The sequence below is a fragment of the Sesamum indicum genome, linkage group LG4 (genome assembly GCF_026168435.1).
Source record: "Sesamum indicum cultivar Baizhima isolate 11 linkage group LG4, ASM2616843v1, whole genome shotgun sequence".
NCBI classification, from domain to species: Eukaryota; Viridiplantae; Streptophyta; class Magnoliopsida; order Lamiales; family Pedaliaceae; genus Sesamum; species Sesamum indicum.
In genome coordinates, this window is record NC_142660.1 from 12,496,006 (window position 1) to 12,513,234 (window position 17,229).

At 36.0% G+C, this 17,229-nt stretch overlaps 3 protein-coding genes across 6 annotated transcripts; 2 read left to right on the forward strand and 1 right to left on the reverse strand.

Annotated features, from left to right (window-relative positions):
- Positions 1 to 880: 880 nt before the first annotated feature.
- Positions 881 to 6,780, forward strand: LOC105160425 (dnaJ protein ERDJ2A). Its single transcript, XM_011077791.3, has 11 exons — positions 881 to 1,162; positions 1,855 to 2,073; positions 2,165 to 2,260; positions 2,391 to 2,511; positions 2,621 to 2,727; positions 2,833 to 3,050; positions 3,560 to 3,737; positions 3,833 to 3,952; positions 4,915 to 5,001; positions 5,140 to 5,235; positions 5,750 to 6,780. The coding sequence occupies exons 2-11, from the start codon at positions 1,888 to 1,890 to the stop codon at positions 6,569 to 6,571; spliced, it is 2,031 nt and encodes a 676-aa protein (XP_011076093.1). The 5' UTR covers positions 881 to 1,162; positions 1,855 to 1,887; the 3' UTR covers positions 6,572 to 6,780.
- Positions 6,781 to 7,515: 735 nt separating this feature from the next.
- LOC105160426 (uncharacterized protein At3g49140) lies at positions 7,516 to 11,571 on the forward strand. The gene is made up of 10 exons (XM_011077794.3): positions 7,516 to 7,780; positions 7,920 to 8,127; positions 8,487 to 8,589; positions 8,690 to 8,757; positions 9,213 to 9,386; positions 9,467 to 9,592; positions 9,749 to 10,084; positions 10,407 to 10,559; positions 10,952 to 11,047; positions 11,326 to 11,571. The coding sequence occupies exons 1-10, from the start codon at positions 7,680 to 7,682 to the stop codon at positions 11,425 to 11,427; spliced, it is 1,467 nt and encodes a 488-aa protein (XP_011076096.1). The 5' UTR covers positions 7,516 to 7,679; the 3' UTR covers positions 11,428 to 11,571.
- Positions 11,572 to 11,757: 186 nt separating this feature from the next.
- On the reverse strand, positions 11,758 to 16,931 carry LOC105160427 (DNA primase). 4 transcript variants are annotated; one of them, XR_002286995.2, is made up of 13 exons: positions 16,699 to 16,931; positions 16,302 to 16,539; positions 16,087 to 16,254; positions 15,913 to 15,964; positions 15,602 to 15,776; positions 15,293 to 15,375; positions 14,765 to 14,977; positions 14,077 to 14,193; positions 13,770 to 13,926; positions 13,507 to 13,614; positions 13,147 to 13,212; positions 12,850 to 13,078; positions 11,758 to 12,275 (listed from the first exon to the last, which is right to left on the reverse strand). XR_002286995.2 is itself a non-coding variant. In XM_020693518.2 (13 exons), the coding sequence occupies exons 1-13, from the start codon at positions 16,751 to 16,753 to the stop codon at positions 12,186 to 12,188; spliced, it is 1,737 nt and encodes a 578-aa protein (XP_020549177.1). In that variant the 5' UTR covers positions 16,754 to 16,928; the 3' UTR covers positions 11,758 to 12,185. The 4 variants fall into 4 exon arrangements, 3 of the variants coding, with proteins under 3 accessions (XP_020549177.1, XP_011076097.1, XP_088736285.1); XM_020693518.2 differs by having other exon boundaries at positions 12,850 to 13,064; positions 16,699 to 16,928; XM_011077795.3 differs by having other exon boundaries at positions 12,850 to 13,064; positions 16,087 to 16,233; positions 16,699 to 16,927.
- Between the last annotated feature and the right edge of the window lie 298 nt (positions 16,932 to 17,229).

Consider the following 17,229-nt stretch of genomic DNA (forward strand, 5'->3'; position numbering starts at 1 on the left):
ACATCACATTTAAAAAATAAAATAAAATCAACATATAGGTATGGTGGACACAGCAAAAAAATCAGTGCATTGTGTCACAAAAAACTATTTATGATCTAAACTTATTTTTTTATATTACTATAAAATTTAATTGATCTTGAAAATACAAGAGATATAAATTCTTTTGATTAGAGAATGATTTTATTATAATATTTAATACATTCAAAATACTAAAATATAATTACGCAATAAAATGTATAAATAATTCTTTATCCAAAAACATCTCATCAAAAACATATAATAGTTATTATAAAAATAAACAAACACTGTATAAAAGTGAAATTCAACCTCATAAACTTTCATCGTTGAATAAATTTTTGCTCGTCTAGTTTCGTTTCCAAAAGTCAATTTATAATTTTATACTATTACAAATTGTTGTGTAGATAAATATTACAATAATTTATTTCGATGTATTGAATAATATCTAAATTTAATCAAGATTTTAAGATAATTAACAAAGATTAATAAAGTGAGATAAACAATTACATAAATTTAGAGAAATAACTGTATATTTGGTTGGACTTGAACTTTTGACCTAAATGAGACGAATATTACATGTACTAAGACACATAATCATACCTTTTGTATGACTTAAACTTTTGATGTAAGTGATATTAGTATTTACATAAAGTGTGATAAATAACCATAAATTCGATAGAACATGAATTCCTGACCTAAATGAGATAAATACTTATATAAATTGAGATAAATAATCACACATTCGATACCACTTGAACTCTTAATTTCAAATTTATTCGTGAAAATTCAAACTTATCCATTAAGGTAAAACATTATTGATGATTATATATATGCTCATGAGATTTTGCAATAAATAGGAAGCAATCTGTAGAGGTCAACTATGTCTTGACAAGAAAATCAAGGCTAAATTGGGACAATCCGTAACGACAATTCCGTTACACGATTTCACACACTGACGAATGACTACTCCAAAAATTGCAAGCTCCCATGAATGAAAAGAAGTACAGGAGAATTGAACAACTGCGAGGAGAACCTCATTGGGGCGCTCAGTCCTCTTAAAATCTTCGCGCTATCCACTGATATCGGGTTTATGTTTGCTGCTGCCTGAAAGGATCAGATCTTTTGATTTCATTTATAATTCTAGGTAATTACCATGTGAAATCGCCGTTCACATGAATTGATGTTTTTGAATGAGTGATGTTATGTCCAATGTTGTTTGTGTTTTTTCGTATGGGTTTTTTATTTTGTTCGAGATTTTGATTTTAACTTGAAAGGGCTCTTCATCTGTGGGTTTAACGGAGGGTTATGATGGGTTTGAGACAAAGTTATTGGGGCAGTTGTAGTGCATCATTGTCGTTTTCCGTTTGATTTGTTGGCCTGAAGCTAAAAATCCAGTATGTCGAAGTTATTTTTTTCTCGATTTGTTTTATGGGTTTTCATTCATTTAGGCTTTGTGATACAATTATATTTCTGAATTTGAGGTTTCTCTGTTCGAAATTCGAATTGTATTTTTTTTTCCCCTTTGAGTTCCATATTCCTTTTTTTTTCTGCGTGGATTATTGCCGAACTTATAGAATTGGTTGAATTTCCTCGGTTGCTCTTGGGGGGTCGCTGGATTCTTTTGAAGAATAGAGTAATATAATTAGATCTTCATCTGATGTTTCTCTAGTTAAGTTGTTATTGTGCTTGTTAATCTCTGCTCTCTCTCTCTTTGGAGATTGTTGCAGGATGTGTATTGATGTTTCTTTTAGATCTGTGAAGCAAATGCTGTGATCAAGGGCCTCTTTTTCTTGCCATATCAATTCAGTTTATCTTTGTTCTTTAATTTGTTTGCAGGTATACATTTGATAGACAGCATATAGCATTCTCATGGCTGATCCAGAAGAAACCAATGCATTGTTTCCGATTTTCATTTTGTCTATGATCGCCTTGCCTTTGGTTCCTTATACGATACTGAAGTTATTCCGTGCTGCCTCAAAGAAAACGAAGAGAATCCACTGTGGATGTTCTGACTGCACTCGATCAGGGAAATATCGCAAGTCAATTTTTAATCGGGTCCGTGGCATATTATTGACCAGTAGACGAATTTTAACTTCTGATCTTGTACCTAATAGTATATTTTTTAATATCAACTTTGTTCTTTCAGATTGCAAATGTCACAACATGTGGTAACTTTACACTGGTGCTGCTATGGGTCATCATGGGGTTTCTTGTTTATTACATTAAGAACATGAGTCGTGAGGTACTCTATGATAATCATTATGCTTATATTGAAACAACTCTTGTGCTTTCATTTCAGATTGTATGCCTGTGTTGTTCAATAATTGCATTTTGCATTTTCATTGAGAGTAACAACTTCTATGTCAACTCAGATTCAAGTCTTTGAGCCATTCAATATTCTTGGATTAGAGCCTGGAGCATCAGATTCTGCAATTAAGAAGGCATACAGGAGACTCTCCATCCAGTACCATCCTGATAAGAATCCTGATCCAGGTTCTTCTGATTTTGTTGGTTCTCGCTGTTCTTTAACTTGCAATGGCAAAGGACTAGAAACCTTGTCTTTTACCTGCACTGTCTATAATGACAAATTTTCGAATTTCAGCTGCTCACAAGTACTTTGTGGAGTTCATAGCCAAAGCTTACCAAGCTCTGACAGATCCAATTTCCAGGGAGAATTTTGAAAAATATGGCCATCCTGATGGTAGGCAGGTAATATACCTTTGGAAGAAAAGCTTCCTTCTCTCATCTGAAAAAAAAAAATAATGTGGATAGTTGAAGCTATAACTAGAATCTAACACTGATATTATGATGCAGGGATTTCAAATGGGAATTGCTCTTCCTCAATTTCTTCTTAATATTGATGGTGCATCTAGTGGGATATTATTAATGTGGATAGTTGGAGTTTGCATACTATTGCCACTGGTGGTGGCTGTTGTATATTTGTCAAGATCTTCAAAATATACTGGAAATTATGTCAAGAATGACACGCTAGCTGCCTATTTTCACTTGATGAAACCTTCCTTGGCCCCTAGGTACCTATCTTCTCTGTCGGTATTTCTTTCGTTTCTCTTATGCAAGTCATAGTAATTAGTTAAAGCATGGTTCAGAGTACAATTGTAAATTTAAATTCAAACATCTTGAATTGAAATATTTTATTTCTGTCCAAGACATACTTTTGGATAGTTGATGAATTTAATTATTTTATCCCATACTAATAAACCCTGGTGAAGATGGATATTATCTTTTCATAGTAAAGATACAAAACATTATCACCTTGTTGAATGTTCATTTTGACTATGTCATGCTCTAATGCAGTAACTGCACCTGCAGGTGAAGTTAATCGCATGTTAGCACTATGCATCGAGATAGATGGGCACTGTTGATATTACTTAAACTTTGCCCTCTGAGAAATAAATCAATCTTTGTTCCGTTTAATGAAACAAAATATGTTTCTTCATGATTAATTTTACTTTGTTACCTTGTAAACTAGATGTCTGTAATTGAAACCTTACTCCAGTGATGTGATGATTGTAACTTGCAGCAAAGTCATGGAGGTCTTTGTTAGGGCTGCTGAATTCTTGGAGATTCCAGTTCGAAGATCCGACGATGAACCCCTCCATAAACTCTTTATGACAGTTAGAAGCGAGTTGAATTTAGACCTTAAAAATATAAGAAAGGAACAAGCAAAGTTTTGGAAGCAGCATCCGGCACTTGTTAAGGTAAAAGTGAACCTTTTAGGTGGAAAATTTTAGTTTGGCTGTTGAATTTGAATCAGTTATTTGTTTTGACTATTATTTTCGTTATGTATTCTCAGACGGAACTTTTAATTCAAGCACACTTGACTCGCGAAACTACGGATTTGCCCCCAGATTTGGGACGTGATTGCAAGCGTGTGCTAGAGTTTGCGCCTCGTCTTCTGGAAGAGCTAATAAAGGTCATTCCTTTCTAATAGTGAATAAGCATTTTCCCTTCATGTTTTTATTTCTGTAAATAGTCTCAACATTACTATGAAGGCCCCCCCATTTGCAGTTCTGACATGGTGGTTCATGGTTTTAAAAGGTTTTCCCTGCATCAAATTGCGAACTGCTAAGTTTTTGCTATCTGGCAGGATTTTAAACCAAAAGCAATAATTGATAATACCAATCAAAGAAGCAAATCTTAACTGCATTATGATTGCCATCTGGTGAATTTCTCAGGAGCTGTCTTTAACTGCCTTATGATTGGCAAGCCCTAATTCTTCAAAAGGAAAGAGTAAAATAGTCTGATAGCGAACCTAGCTAAGCAGATTGCAGTGTTCGAAGTAAATATTTATTGCCAGAAAGCATAAGATTCTTATGCAGGAAAAACTTGTGTGGTATGCAACTTTTTATGATGTCAGATTTTGCGGTATGTACTTAGTATGCAACTAGGTGCAGTTGCAATATGGCAGAAAATTTGCTTAAAGCAAAGTATTCTGGAAGCTACAACTTGCCTCCAACAATTATGAAATCTCTCAAAAAATAAGTGATTTCTAATGAGAATCCATTTTTATGAAGTGGAGTGTGTTAATTAGAGTGCAGAAAGCCATGTGCATGAACTGGGTGTGCAACTTTGAGCATATTTCCCCAGAACTCTCTTACCAAAATGCTAGATTTCTGTTGCTATATTGGCAACTAATTTTTAGGTGCAGAACTATTTGGCAACCAGCTTTTATGATCTCTGATGAAGCATCTATAATAATGCAGTCTTCAGCAGTTGTCAAGAACCATCTTGGCTGTTTTTTCTAAGAAATTGATGTTTTATTAATACCTTAATTCATTATTTCATTGTTTTTACTAATTAGTCTTACTGTTATCTGACCTTTTGCCCTAAATGTGGTCATCCATGTCTAACTGTTATAAATTTTTCATTGCACAGATGGCAATCATTCCACGCACTTCTAAGGGGCATGGCTGGCTTAGGCCTGCAGTTGGGGTTGTTGAACTTTCCCAATGTATTGTTCAGGTATTAAAAGAAAGACTGTCTGCAATATATTAAATTTCAATCATTGAGAATTGAGCTATTAATCAGCATTCTGATTAAAACAAAGCTTTCCAGTGTTCAGATAATTGATCTTTCTATCATTGACAATGATGCATGCAGGCTGTTCCTCTTAGTGCTAGGAAGGCCGAGGGGATTGCTCCTTTCTTACAGCTTCCACATTTTAATGATGACATAATCAAAAAAATATCTAGAAAGGTAAGCAATTAGGATGTCTTGGTTACTCACTCTTCAGTTTTATTTTGAACATTAAATTCCACTAATGCAAAAATGATAGAGCAGATCTAGAGAAAAAAATCTGTACAAAAGACCATGTCCCAGATCATTTTTATAATTACAGAGGAATGTCATGCGACATATCATTGCCAGTAATAATTATAGGTTCTATTTCATGTAACGTAGGCTTAGTGGTTCTAGAAACAATATTCTGAGTCTTGGTTTTTAATTGAAGAGAGTATTGTTTACTTTTCAACCTTTTGATATACTTGGAAATGGAAATGTGTCCCAGAAGTTCTTATCTCTAAAGTAGTTGGTAAAATTCCATGTTCTGTTCCTGCTGAAAGCTTTGATAGTGGAATTTGACAAATCATCATTGTTTCAGTTCTGACTATATTATGAATAGCTCGTGCTAGGCCCAGTGTTGACCCTGTAATTAGAGGATTTATAATCTTCTTAAGTGTAACATCTTGACTTGCCTTTGCATTTTCTGCAGAAGGTTCGCACGTTTCAGGAGTTCCAGGATATGTCCATTCAAGAGCGTGCTGAGCTTCTTTCTCAAGTAGCCGAGTTGTCTCCGCCTGAAGTACAAGACGTCGAGAAGGTAATGGAACTAATACCTTCTCTAGCAGTGGACGTTACTTGTGAAACAGAAGGAGAGGAAGGCATACAAGAAGGCGATGTTGTCACAGTTCAAGCCTGGGTAACCCTAAAGCGTCCAAATGGTCTGACTGGCGCCCTTCCCCATGCTCCCCGTTATCCGTTCCACAAGGAAGAAAATTTCTGGTTTCTGCTTGCAGACTCCAATTCAAATACTGTGTGGTTCTCTCATAAGATCAGTTTTATGGATGAAGTTGCTGCTGTAAGTGCAGCTTCAACGGCAATTGGGGACAGGATGGAGGTTCTTGGAGCCAGCCCAAAGGAAACAACGGCTGCTATTAAAGAAGCAGTCGAGAAAGTGAAGAGGGGATCAAGACTTGCAATGGGCAAATTCTTGGCTATGGCAGAAGGTAACTACAACTTGACTAGCTATTTGCTCTGTGACTCGTGGATTGGCTGCGACCAAAAATCGACTTTAAAGCTGAAAGTTCTGAAACGGACACGTGCGGGGACACGAGGTGGTCAGGCGAACGATGTTCCAGACGATGGCATTGAGGAGGAAGAGGAAGTCGAAGAAGAGGATGAAGAGGATATTGAGAGTGAGTATAGTGAGGACGAAGACGATAAACCAAATGTGAAGAAGAAAGGCGTTGCCAACGGCAAAGTTGGTGGAAAGGGCAGGCAGGCTAGTTCAAGTTCAGGTTCAGATGAGGAGTGAAATTAACTGTTACAGTATCAGCATTTGCTAGTTTCTTTTCTTAGCTACAAAAGGGAACCTTATTTAAACATCGATGTCGCACATGCAGAATTTCGACAGTTTTGTTTAATTTTTTACAAAGACTAGGAAGAGAGTTTCTGTATTCGTTCTGTTTTCTCTCAGACGCTAGGTGATGTTCCTGCAAGAAATTTTTGTTTTGAAGATGATCAGATTATGTGCATACGAAAATAATATGGAAAACTTGAAAAGAAATCCACTTTAAATTTTTAAATGTTGAGGGTAATGTATAGACTAGAGCAAATTATTCTGTTTAGTTTAATTATGAATATTTTTTTATTACTTGAAAAGTTATCAATAATTTTGATATTTGGTGAAATTATATAGTCGTCAGTTTTGCTCTTATTGTATTTTTTTTTTGTTTAAAATAATAAATTGTAAAAAAAAATTAGTGGATGAAAAAATTGTAAAGAAATTGTCCACTCAGGATAAAAGAATTTTAAAACTTTTTAAAAATTAAATAAGATTATAATTCATAATTTATGATTAGTTCATTATAAAAAATAAATAAAAACAAAATAGGGACATGTGACATTGACTAAATATCGGACAGTTATTAAATCATGGATTATTATTATTTCTCAAAAAAAAGAATATTTATAATTATATCAAATTTTGATAAAACTAGTTATAATTTATCCATTAAATTATTTAACTTTTTACTAACTTTGTTGATCTCTTCTCTCGTGATAATTTTGCCATGACAAAATAGTGTTGGTCCGGTCACACTACAAACTCAAAATTCAGTTTTGATAAAAATAGTATATAAAAGGTTAAAGATCTGAAGACGAGTTCACTAAACGTGTGCACAAGTAAAACGCTACTGCCTAGTAGCGATTTTCCAGAATCCAGTACTAGGAAAATATATGTAGAAAAGCTGAGGGGGAAGGTACGAATTCCCACCCAAGACCCAACGGATAAAATAGAACCACACGTTCCCCAGAGAAAGATGCCATATTCTATTCCCATTCTACTCTCCAAATTATGAGCTGAAACACCACAGCTTCGATTTATTCATTCAGTTGCTCGCCGATCTCAGCTGAGTAAGAAAATGCTGATGATTGAAGCTCACTCCGCCGCCGGATTCGCCGCCGCTAACTTCTGCTCCTCCACTCGCTTCCTCTCTCACTCCGCCGCCTTCTTCGTTCCGAGGTATTGCTTTTATTTCAATCGATGTCACTCTAGTTTTATGTGAAAGCTGAAAATTTAGGTTTGGTAATTTGCATTGGAGGAAATGCCATTTATGCAACAAATAACTGGACTTGTTGTGATTGATTTGTTTGGTTAATAGGAATACGTATAGGAGGTGTGCCGGTAGGGTGAAGAGTGCAAATGGAATTAGAGCGACTGCAAATGAGCAGTCCGGTTCGAGTTCAGGTCCGGTCAAGCAGAATGCAAAGCCGCAGAGGTATCACCCGTCTGAAGAAATTGCTGAGTCGGATTTGTTGAACGGGGAAGCGATACTCACGCCCGCTGAGACTACTAGAACAATAATTGAGGTATAATTGCCAAGTAGAATTTGATTTTCAAGATAAGCTTGTGGTTGAAGTTTAGAGAGAAGAGATATTAACTAATTACTTTCTGGAATCGCCTCTTCACTTGCAAGCGGCATTATTTGGGGCCAAATTTTGATTTATTTGGGGCCAAATTTTGATTTCCTTTTCCCGATTAAGTGGCTGTAACTTAAACTAAACTGCCAATACTAGCCACTTGTCTTGTATAATACCATTTTAAACCACCTCATCCAAAAGCTTGAGGTTTTTTAGAAGTTAAAGCTATCTAACACTAGACTTGGTTGCTTTTTCTGTTGAAACTCTGTAAGTGGAATGCTAATTTTGTGTAAAGGTTTTGGTTTTAGGTTAATAGCAAAGCAACACTTATGTTTACTGGTGTGGTGAGTGAGGACGTTCATGAGAACATTTTCTGGCCAGATTTACCTTATGCGACCGATGAACATGGAAGTAAGATACATTTTCTTGAGTTTTCTTTTACATACAGTCATTTCATTAACTAGTCAGAAGGAAGTATTGGCATTATGAAGTTCTGTTTACTTATGGTCAGATATCTACTTTCAAGTTAAGAATGATGAAGACATCCTGCAAACGCTTACTAGTGAAGAAACCGTTGTGGTAAGATTAACCCTGAGATATTATTTCTAGAAAAAAAAATGGAATGATTTTCTTGAAATACCCAGCTAGTCCTCTTTTGTGGTTTCTTTGTACCTGGGTGCTGCTATAAGACAGTTCCTGAACCTTACTGCATTCAATGTAACATGTACACAATTGTTTTCGCCAACTTGGTTATGCTAAGTTTTTCCAATCATTCATGATCGGATATATATTTTAAAGAAAAAAAATGGTGAACTGCACGAACTCTATATTTGTATGGAGTAGCAAAGGAGAAAGGAATCAAGTTAAGTAATGCCGAGACACTAAGAATTTCTTGCATTCATTTTATATATCCTCACTTAGCATGTTTTGAATATGGTATTATTAAAAGAAAAAAAAAAGAATATGGTATTATTAAAGATCATCTGACTTAAACAATTGTTTCCGAAGGCTTACTTGATTTAAACAATTTGCAGCAAGTCATTATTGGACTGGATACTACAGAAATGCTTAGTGAGATGGAGGCACTTTCAGAACTTGGTTTTGGCATAAACGAGTTGAACGATGACGATAGTGATTTTGATGAAGATGAGGATGAAGACGATGAAGATGATGATGATGATGGTGAAGATGATGATGATTATGAAAAAGTGGGGATTCTGTTCTTGGACCTTAAGCTTCAGGATTGTATCTCAGCTGGTTTCTAAACCTTTATCATTTTCATATGCAGGATTGGGTTGGCATTCTTGATGAGCAGGATGAGGATGAGGAAAGTGATGGATCACTGGGAGACTGGGCTAAATTGGAAACCATGCGGTCTTCTCATCCCATGTATTTCGCCAAAAAACTAGCAGAGGTGACTCTCTCTATCAGCTTTTTATGCTAATCATGGTAGACTAGTTAAAAAAGTGATCTATCCAATTATAGACTCAGACCACTATGCTGCTTTTAGATTTTTGAGTTTAACTTATTCTATTGTTTTTCTTTTTCCTGTGCCTATTTATTTATATAGGTTGTATCAGATGATCCTGTAGATTGTATGGAACAGCCGTCTGCCGGCCTTGCTATTCAAGGCCTTTTAAGGCCCGCATTCATTGAAGAACACTCTGGCCTCCAAAAGCATACATCTAGCGCTGAATCTAGTGATGGAGGAACAACTCATATTGCCGATGAACAATTGCAAGAAGGCGTTGTACAGATTAATGGCCACAGACATGAAAAAGAATCAGCACAAGATCGCCCAAGTTTGGCAGAAGAATTTGAGAAGAATGAAACTCTAGGAAATGGATTTGCTTTTTACAAGCTAGAGATGATTAAAATTCAGTTAGTTTCATCTCATGGGCATCAGGTGAACCTTTAATTTGTTTATTTTCAGTTTATATCATTTCTCGGTGCTTTACAGTTACTTTGGCTTACTTCCTCAAGATTTTAAGTTTTCAGGATATAACTTGAGAGCACCATAAAAGTTGACTCTCTTTTCCTTTGCTTCTTGTGCCTCTGAATGTTGACCACTGTTTCAACCTTTTTTTCAATATAAATATATGTTTGTGTCAAATCAAGAATAAAGAGACAAATGCTTGAAGTGTGTTCCATCGACTGAAATAAGATGGGTCATTTTGCTTGCTACTAGATTGGAAAGTGAAATATTTGATTTTGTGTTATTGCTGCAGAGTTATGTTGAATTAGAAGATTTTAGAAAGGCTCAGCCAGATGCAATAGCACATTCATCTGCAAAAATTATATCCCGTCTCAAAGCTGGTGGAGAAAAGACCGCTCAAGCTCTGAAATCCCTGTGCTGGAGATGCAAGGGCATTCAAGTGGAGGTAACATTCTGGACTTTGGTGTTACATGGTAAATGTTAACTAATATTCATCTTAGTAATCCTTAAGTAATAGTCACATTCTTGTAAACTTGGTAATGGACTCAAAAGTAAGGTTACCACTTGTTCTGAGCAAGAACTTGGTGTATAGAAAGTGGAAGGAACTAGAGTATCATTTCTCTCCATCTAGCTTCTGGATAAATTCTCTTTTCCCGCCAAAATGTGCTTCATAATCGTTTGAGATTAATTCATTATGACTGCTGATGGTATATGAATTTATTTTGTTTCTTGAAGGACTGGGTTATATCCACTCGTGCAATATATATTATGGATATAGTAGAATTTTAATGAGTGTTTAGTTATTATGCTAACACATTTCAAATGAAATTTTGATAGGAATGTGCTCTTATAGGAGTTGACAGCCTTGGTTTTGACTTGAGAGTTTGCTCAGGAACACAAGTTCAGACATTGCGTTTTGCATTTAAGAAACAGGTATGTTTGCATTTTTTTCATGTTATAACTACCTTAATGTTCTGGTATGCTTGTGCCTTGGATACCCCCCCTATGGCAGGCATTCAACTTAAAGATGAGTTGTGTGGTCCTAGATGCCTATACCTGGCACGATGATGCAAAAAATCATTTTGACTTGACTTTACTGTAGCAATTCAGTATTAGTTGCTAGTGAGTTCCAGACAGCTCTGATGATGTTACACTTTGTTTTTTTAGTGGTTTATATATTTCTCTCATCTCTCATATATGCATCTTTGCAGGCATCATCGGAGTATAGTGCTGAGAGGCAACTAAACGACTTGCTGTTTCCCAGAACACAAAAATATCAACACAAGAAAGAAGCTCAACAGACCGAGTCTTAGGTGCAAAATTTGAGTTTGTTTATGTTTTTCTGTGTTGTGCATGTTGTCAAGAAGTTGTACATAGCATGTAGAAAAATCTCCCAAACCTGCTTATTTATTCCTTTTATCTACAAGTTCATAATCAAGAAAATTCGTTTCTCCCCACTTCTATTACCTTATTTTGTCTTCTTTTCTTTCTCTTTGGTGTCTCAAACTGGTGCTAATCAACACCAAAATTTCAGGACTTCCGTCAAAAGTATTTTTACTGCTTTCTGTTGTATTCCCATCAAATTTGATCAAGCAAATAGCCTAGCTTGTTAAGTATCGCAGGATACTGCAGGAACCAGTTCATTTCTCAAGTAATTATTGCATTCACTTATGTACACATTATAGTAAACTTGGTTACAAAGCAAGCTAAGTATCTGGCATGCTGCCTATCAAGATGATGAGATAAAAACCGACTCAGCTTCCTCGTGTGAAGGCTGCCTAATGCATTGAGCCAATCTCAGTTTCAGGAACGATAGACGTGTAAAATTTGAAAAGCACAATACAATAACCAAATCCTAGAACCATGATCAATCCAAATTCATCGCCATTCTCATGCTGGCTCAGAATCAAAGGCGCAGTAAGTTCATTGGAAAACTTGTTGGAATTAATTTAACCTGTCACCTCAACAAAGCTTTTTAAATTGCACAATTAAACTGCTGGTGATTGGACCATTTCGTGAATGTAAAATGGGGAAACTCAGACATCACTTACAGAAATAGCACAGCTGATTGCTAGACTTTCTGGAGGAATGCCAATTCAGTTTGGTGTGCAGTGTTTTCAACAGCCATCCACCAACTTTCATCTTCTTCGCAAGTTTCATCCTGTTTCACGTGGATGTTCTAGATTAGGAGGCACAGATAAAAAGGAGAGAGGAGCAACTTCCCCTCAAATGTAAGTTGGCAGTGCACTGCACTGCTCCACGATCTGAAAACTATTGTATAGATTTCTGTGAAGCTTTGATATGTCACTTAAATTATTAGGATTAATTTGAACAATATTTTCTGCAAATTAGTATAGTTACAAACTATACTTCGAAATCACCAAACTATCCCTTCAAGTTCATTTTCAAGTTTATAACATTTACATACCACCACACCCCATTTGAACAGGTGATAAAATCTGAAAGTTTGATGCCATGTTAATTTTGTATCTCACGAATACAAGAATATAATTATTCTTTATTTAATTGCAAAAGGGTGGTAATTGTAAGGTTATTTTAATAGTAGAAACTCAAAGGATTGGTTTTTATAATTTCAGAGGAAAAAAAACGGGTCGTTAGTGATTTACTAACTTTGAGGGGGAGAAGACCATGAAAATCCATACGGACTATATCATCAGCAACTCGACCAGCAGATAAAAGAAGAATTAGAAGTCAAGTAGAGATGTCAGACTAACCATCTGAGTAAGGTCTAGCGCTTTCTGTATCTTCTCAACCTGCTCGGCAACTTTTATAGCTTCATGCCACCACTCTTTCTTGCAACTGTCTGTGAAACTTCCATCAACTGTAGGTTTGGTCTGCTCCTCGCTGTAATTGTCTCCATCAAGATTGAACATAAGTGCAGGATCAGGAATAACATCGTCAGGGACTGGACGAAGTGGAGATCGATAACCTGATTCCGCCAGCCTAATGAAAGTCAATCATAATAAGGTAAAGGTATTGCGGAAAATGACTCGATATGATTAATACTTCACCTTGGCAGTCTGGATCATGACATTTCTGATAATAAACAGCCCTTCTCAGATCAACTACATAAATTACTGAAAAACAATTTTCAATAATCAACGTAAGAATACGTGATATGTAATGCTTTGCTGGATTACTGGATATTGGTGGACAAGGAAAACAATCAAATAGAACAAAGTATTAACTACTCGCTTAAATCAAAGGACCAAGGACCAAACATATCATAGGAGGTATTGAAACCATGGAAAGGTATTCCGAACAATATCTGCAGATAATAGCCCTAAACCAATTGGCCATCTCTAACTAAAGAGAAGAATATAGAATCCTATAAGGATGAAATTGCGCATAGCATTTATAGGAACAAATACCATGATTGCTTTTATGTTCTCTGCCAATTCGTTCGCAATATCTATTTCTAGACATGCTATAAACCATCAGTCCATATTCTGAAAACCAGTACCAGCTTCGAATTTTTCCTGTAAACAAACACAACAGTAAATGTGAGAAGAAAATTTTAAGAAATATAAGAGATATGGGGAAGGCAGAATATTGGCAAAACTAGAACTAATACAGAAAAATAAAATTAACTTCTTCAAGACTGATAAAAGAAGTTTAATGACTCTGGCATCACCTGGTACATTTCCGCTAGAGGCAATGGCTTCAACAAATACATCCAAAGCTGGGTATGGTGATTTCCCCATCAAGTAATTTGTTGAAGCATCACTTGTACAGGCATTCAGATCAAACTTTTCAGGAAAACCAGGATATTTCTGGATATTATTGGTAATCTGCGATAAAGCAAACTTCAAGATTTTGAACAATATAGTTATCTGAAAGAAAAGCCATGTGTGCAGGCACACATGCAAGCAAAAGAAATGAAAGAAAGCTCATGGAAACAAAGGGAAAAAAAGAAAGGAACTGCACAAAGGCTAAACTACCTCAGTTTCAAAGTGCAATGCCTTTACGCATTCTAAATCCATTTTGCAAATCAGAAGTTTCTCAGTATCAGCATCCATGTTGCAAATCAAGGATGCCATAAATACTTCTTCTTCATCCTGCAGCATACACTGGAAAAACTTAGTTTGCTAAATTTGAAGACCAACTAATTATTTATTAGATCAGATTTTGACATTTTTTTTCATAGTTCCAGACTCTAGAGCTCTGGTGATTGATCCGTGCAGCATCTACTGTGCAGGCACTGACCCCAGAAGATATGTCCTGATCAGCAGTATATAACTATCTAATGCTTTGAGTCAGGGTAAAACTTAGTACACTTGATAATGTATACTACAAGTTAGACGTAGAAGTTAGAAAATGGGTTGATCTGTAATGAGCGACTACCACGCATACACACATGATCGGGCATAAGTAACGGTCTTCTGTATCCAATGCCCACACCTAGTTACTCCTTTACCATTATCCTAGAACTAACATATCAAATTATGATGCATGCGGACAACCAAAACCAATCTCTATTTATGTGTGTCTTTCTCTGGATGTACCAGCTACTTAATACAGATAAACTAAAACAGAGGCATGCCCTATTTTGGTTTGACAAATTCCTAATGTGATAGGAAAATAAAATGCCAAGTTGAACTGCAGTTATCACGGAAATATGCTGTTCACCATGTCCTTGCATTTAAAACGCCCACTAGGTAGGAGAACAGCGCTCTTCCCTGCTTTTGATGACAAGGGTAGTCGAAAGCAACGGTTCCTAGAATAGACAGCAGTGTCCACAAAAAGCTGGCAGTGACTATCTGCAGAACTTGAGCCCTTGGAAACAAATAGTTTTTCAAATCTTTCATCTCTTTCTCTATAACTCTGAATGCGTGCACATATCTGGCCACAATAAATCAGGGAATCCAAAATCAACTGCCGAAGATCTATAAAAATTCATTATTTCTAAAACATTAGAGAGATTCAGATCTGATGACAGCTTCAACAATTGCAAAATATAACCATAATAGGCATAAGATAATATAGCTGGAAAATGTCTATACACCAAAGGAATATGGAACTATAACTTTCCTTAAAGTGTTAACAAGCATCAAATTTGACTCAGAGTTCAGCCCTTGCTGTTGACACTGCTAAGATGCTTGGTTAAAGTTATTTTCAGTGACCAGGATACTCCACTACCCTACTAGCAAAACATACCTCGGCAACAAATGCACCAGCATGTGAGTTGTCTTTGAATGCAGTCTTTGGTAAGCGAATGATCAAATGGCGAGAGAACTTTTCTGTGCACAAATAAATTATGAAAAATATTAAAAAGCTAATGCGTTACTACTCTCTCTCTCAATTCTCTCTCCCCCTCACTCTCTCACTCCCAGTCCCACCCCCACCTCCAACTCCACCTCCCACCCTGTGCATGTGTGTCGGAATGGAAATATAACTTTTCAACCCTGTTTGGTGTTTGATGATATAAGTTTCACAAAACAAGTAAGAATTACAGCAAATTCCTACCTTCAGTTGATGAATCAAGTTCTACAATGTAGTCTTCAGTTCCTAGGATAGAGTACTTCTCAAGGAAAGCATCAAAGATGACAACAATCAGGAGATCCACCATTTCATCTCCATTTCTATCAATGTTTCCTTTCTTATTGAACTCCAAATCAAAGTAAAGGTGGCATGGTCGTCCCTAGGAGTAGGACAATCATCAGCATGACCAAAAGCTTCACTGCTGGACTCTCAATTTACATGTTTTAATAACTACCAAATGTCTATCGATCTTATTTATAGTCTCATCATAAATAGTAAAAGGCAAGGGTAATTACCTCTTGAATTACTTCATAATGGTGGCGAAATTTAGAATTCATTTCTTTATACCTACTTAAATCCAACAACAAAAATTACAAGTCAGATGCTAGAAGCAGAAGCCATACATTTCCATCCTCAGATATTGAAAGGCTAAATAAATAAAAGAAGAAAAATGTAAGAAAGAAGCTCGCCTTTGCCAAAATTCCTTATATGTAGAAACAAGAAATCTCCTCTGACCATTCATATGATCTTGGTAACTGAAAACACGATCATTCACATGCTGTTTTGCGAATTTCATTGCTTCATCTTGTCTCGGAAACGTACTCCAGACCTCCTTCCTAAGACAAACGCCAAAAAAACTGCTAAAAATTACCTTAAATTCCGAAGGAGAAAAAGAAAAAAATACCTCAACTTATTTTGTTCAGCGAGATCGACACGAATTTCGTGCAGCAATCGCAGCAAACGAGCTGGCCTTTTCGGAGGAACTCCGTGTGGAGAACCATAGAATACAACTGGAGAGAACTGTTTGCCATTTGTTTTAGAATTTACAGACTTCTTTTCAGAAATCGTGGATGCCTGTAGTTGTGGTGAACGCTCTTGCTTTAATTTTCGTTTTTCTTTTCTTTTCTCTCGTACAGCGGATTCTGAGAAATGGAACAATCGAAACAACTTTAATTGAAAATTTTCGAAGTATACCTCTAGAATCAACATAAATCAACCATCATCTATGAGTGACGGAAATTGTGATGAAAAGAAAAGCATATGGAGAGAGAGAGAGAGAGAGAGAGAGAGAGAGAGAGTACGCGGAGGAGAGATTCCGCATTTGAAGCACTGAAACAAGCGATCCACGTCGTCCATGCAGGCTGTTTATTTTCCGGCGAATGTTGTTATAGATTTCCGGCGGCGTGTGGTGGCGGTGGTCGTACAACAGGCTTACACTTCATTTGTACACTTGAGCGGGAGTTCGATTTTTGAAGCGCCGCTAGATTCTTCAATTTCCCTCTACAACAATGCCAGTACACTTTTACTATTGCCAGATTACCGTACATTATGTCGAGCGCCCCGTACACCTCAGATCGTAAATTGTAAAATTGAGCAAGAAAATTATTATACTCCGAAATATACAGTAATTTTAAATCAAAATATTGTCAATTACAATATTGAGAGTAAATACACGTGGATTTTATATAATTTAAAATTTATTTTTAATATGTTTTTTCTAATAAATAAATTTATTTGTTTGTTAAAATTTAATTGAATTTGTTGAAATTAGCAAAAAATTAAAAACATATATTTACTCCTGAATAATTTATTATTGATTTATTACATATCAA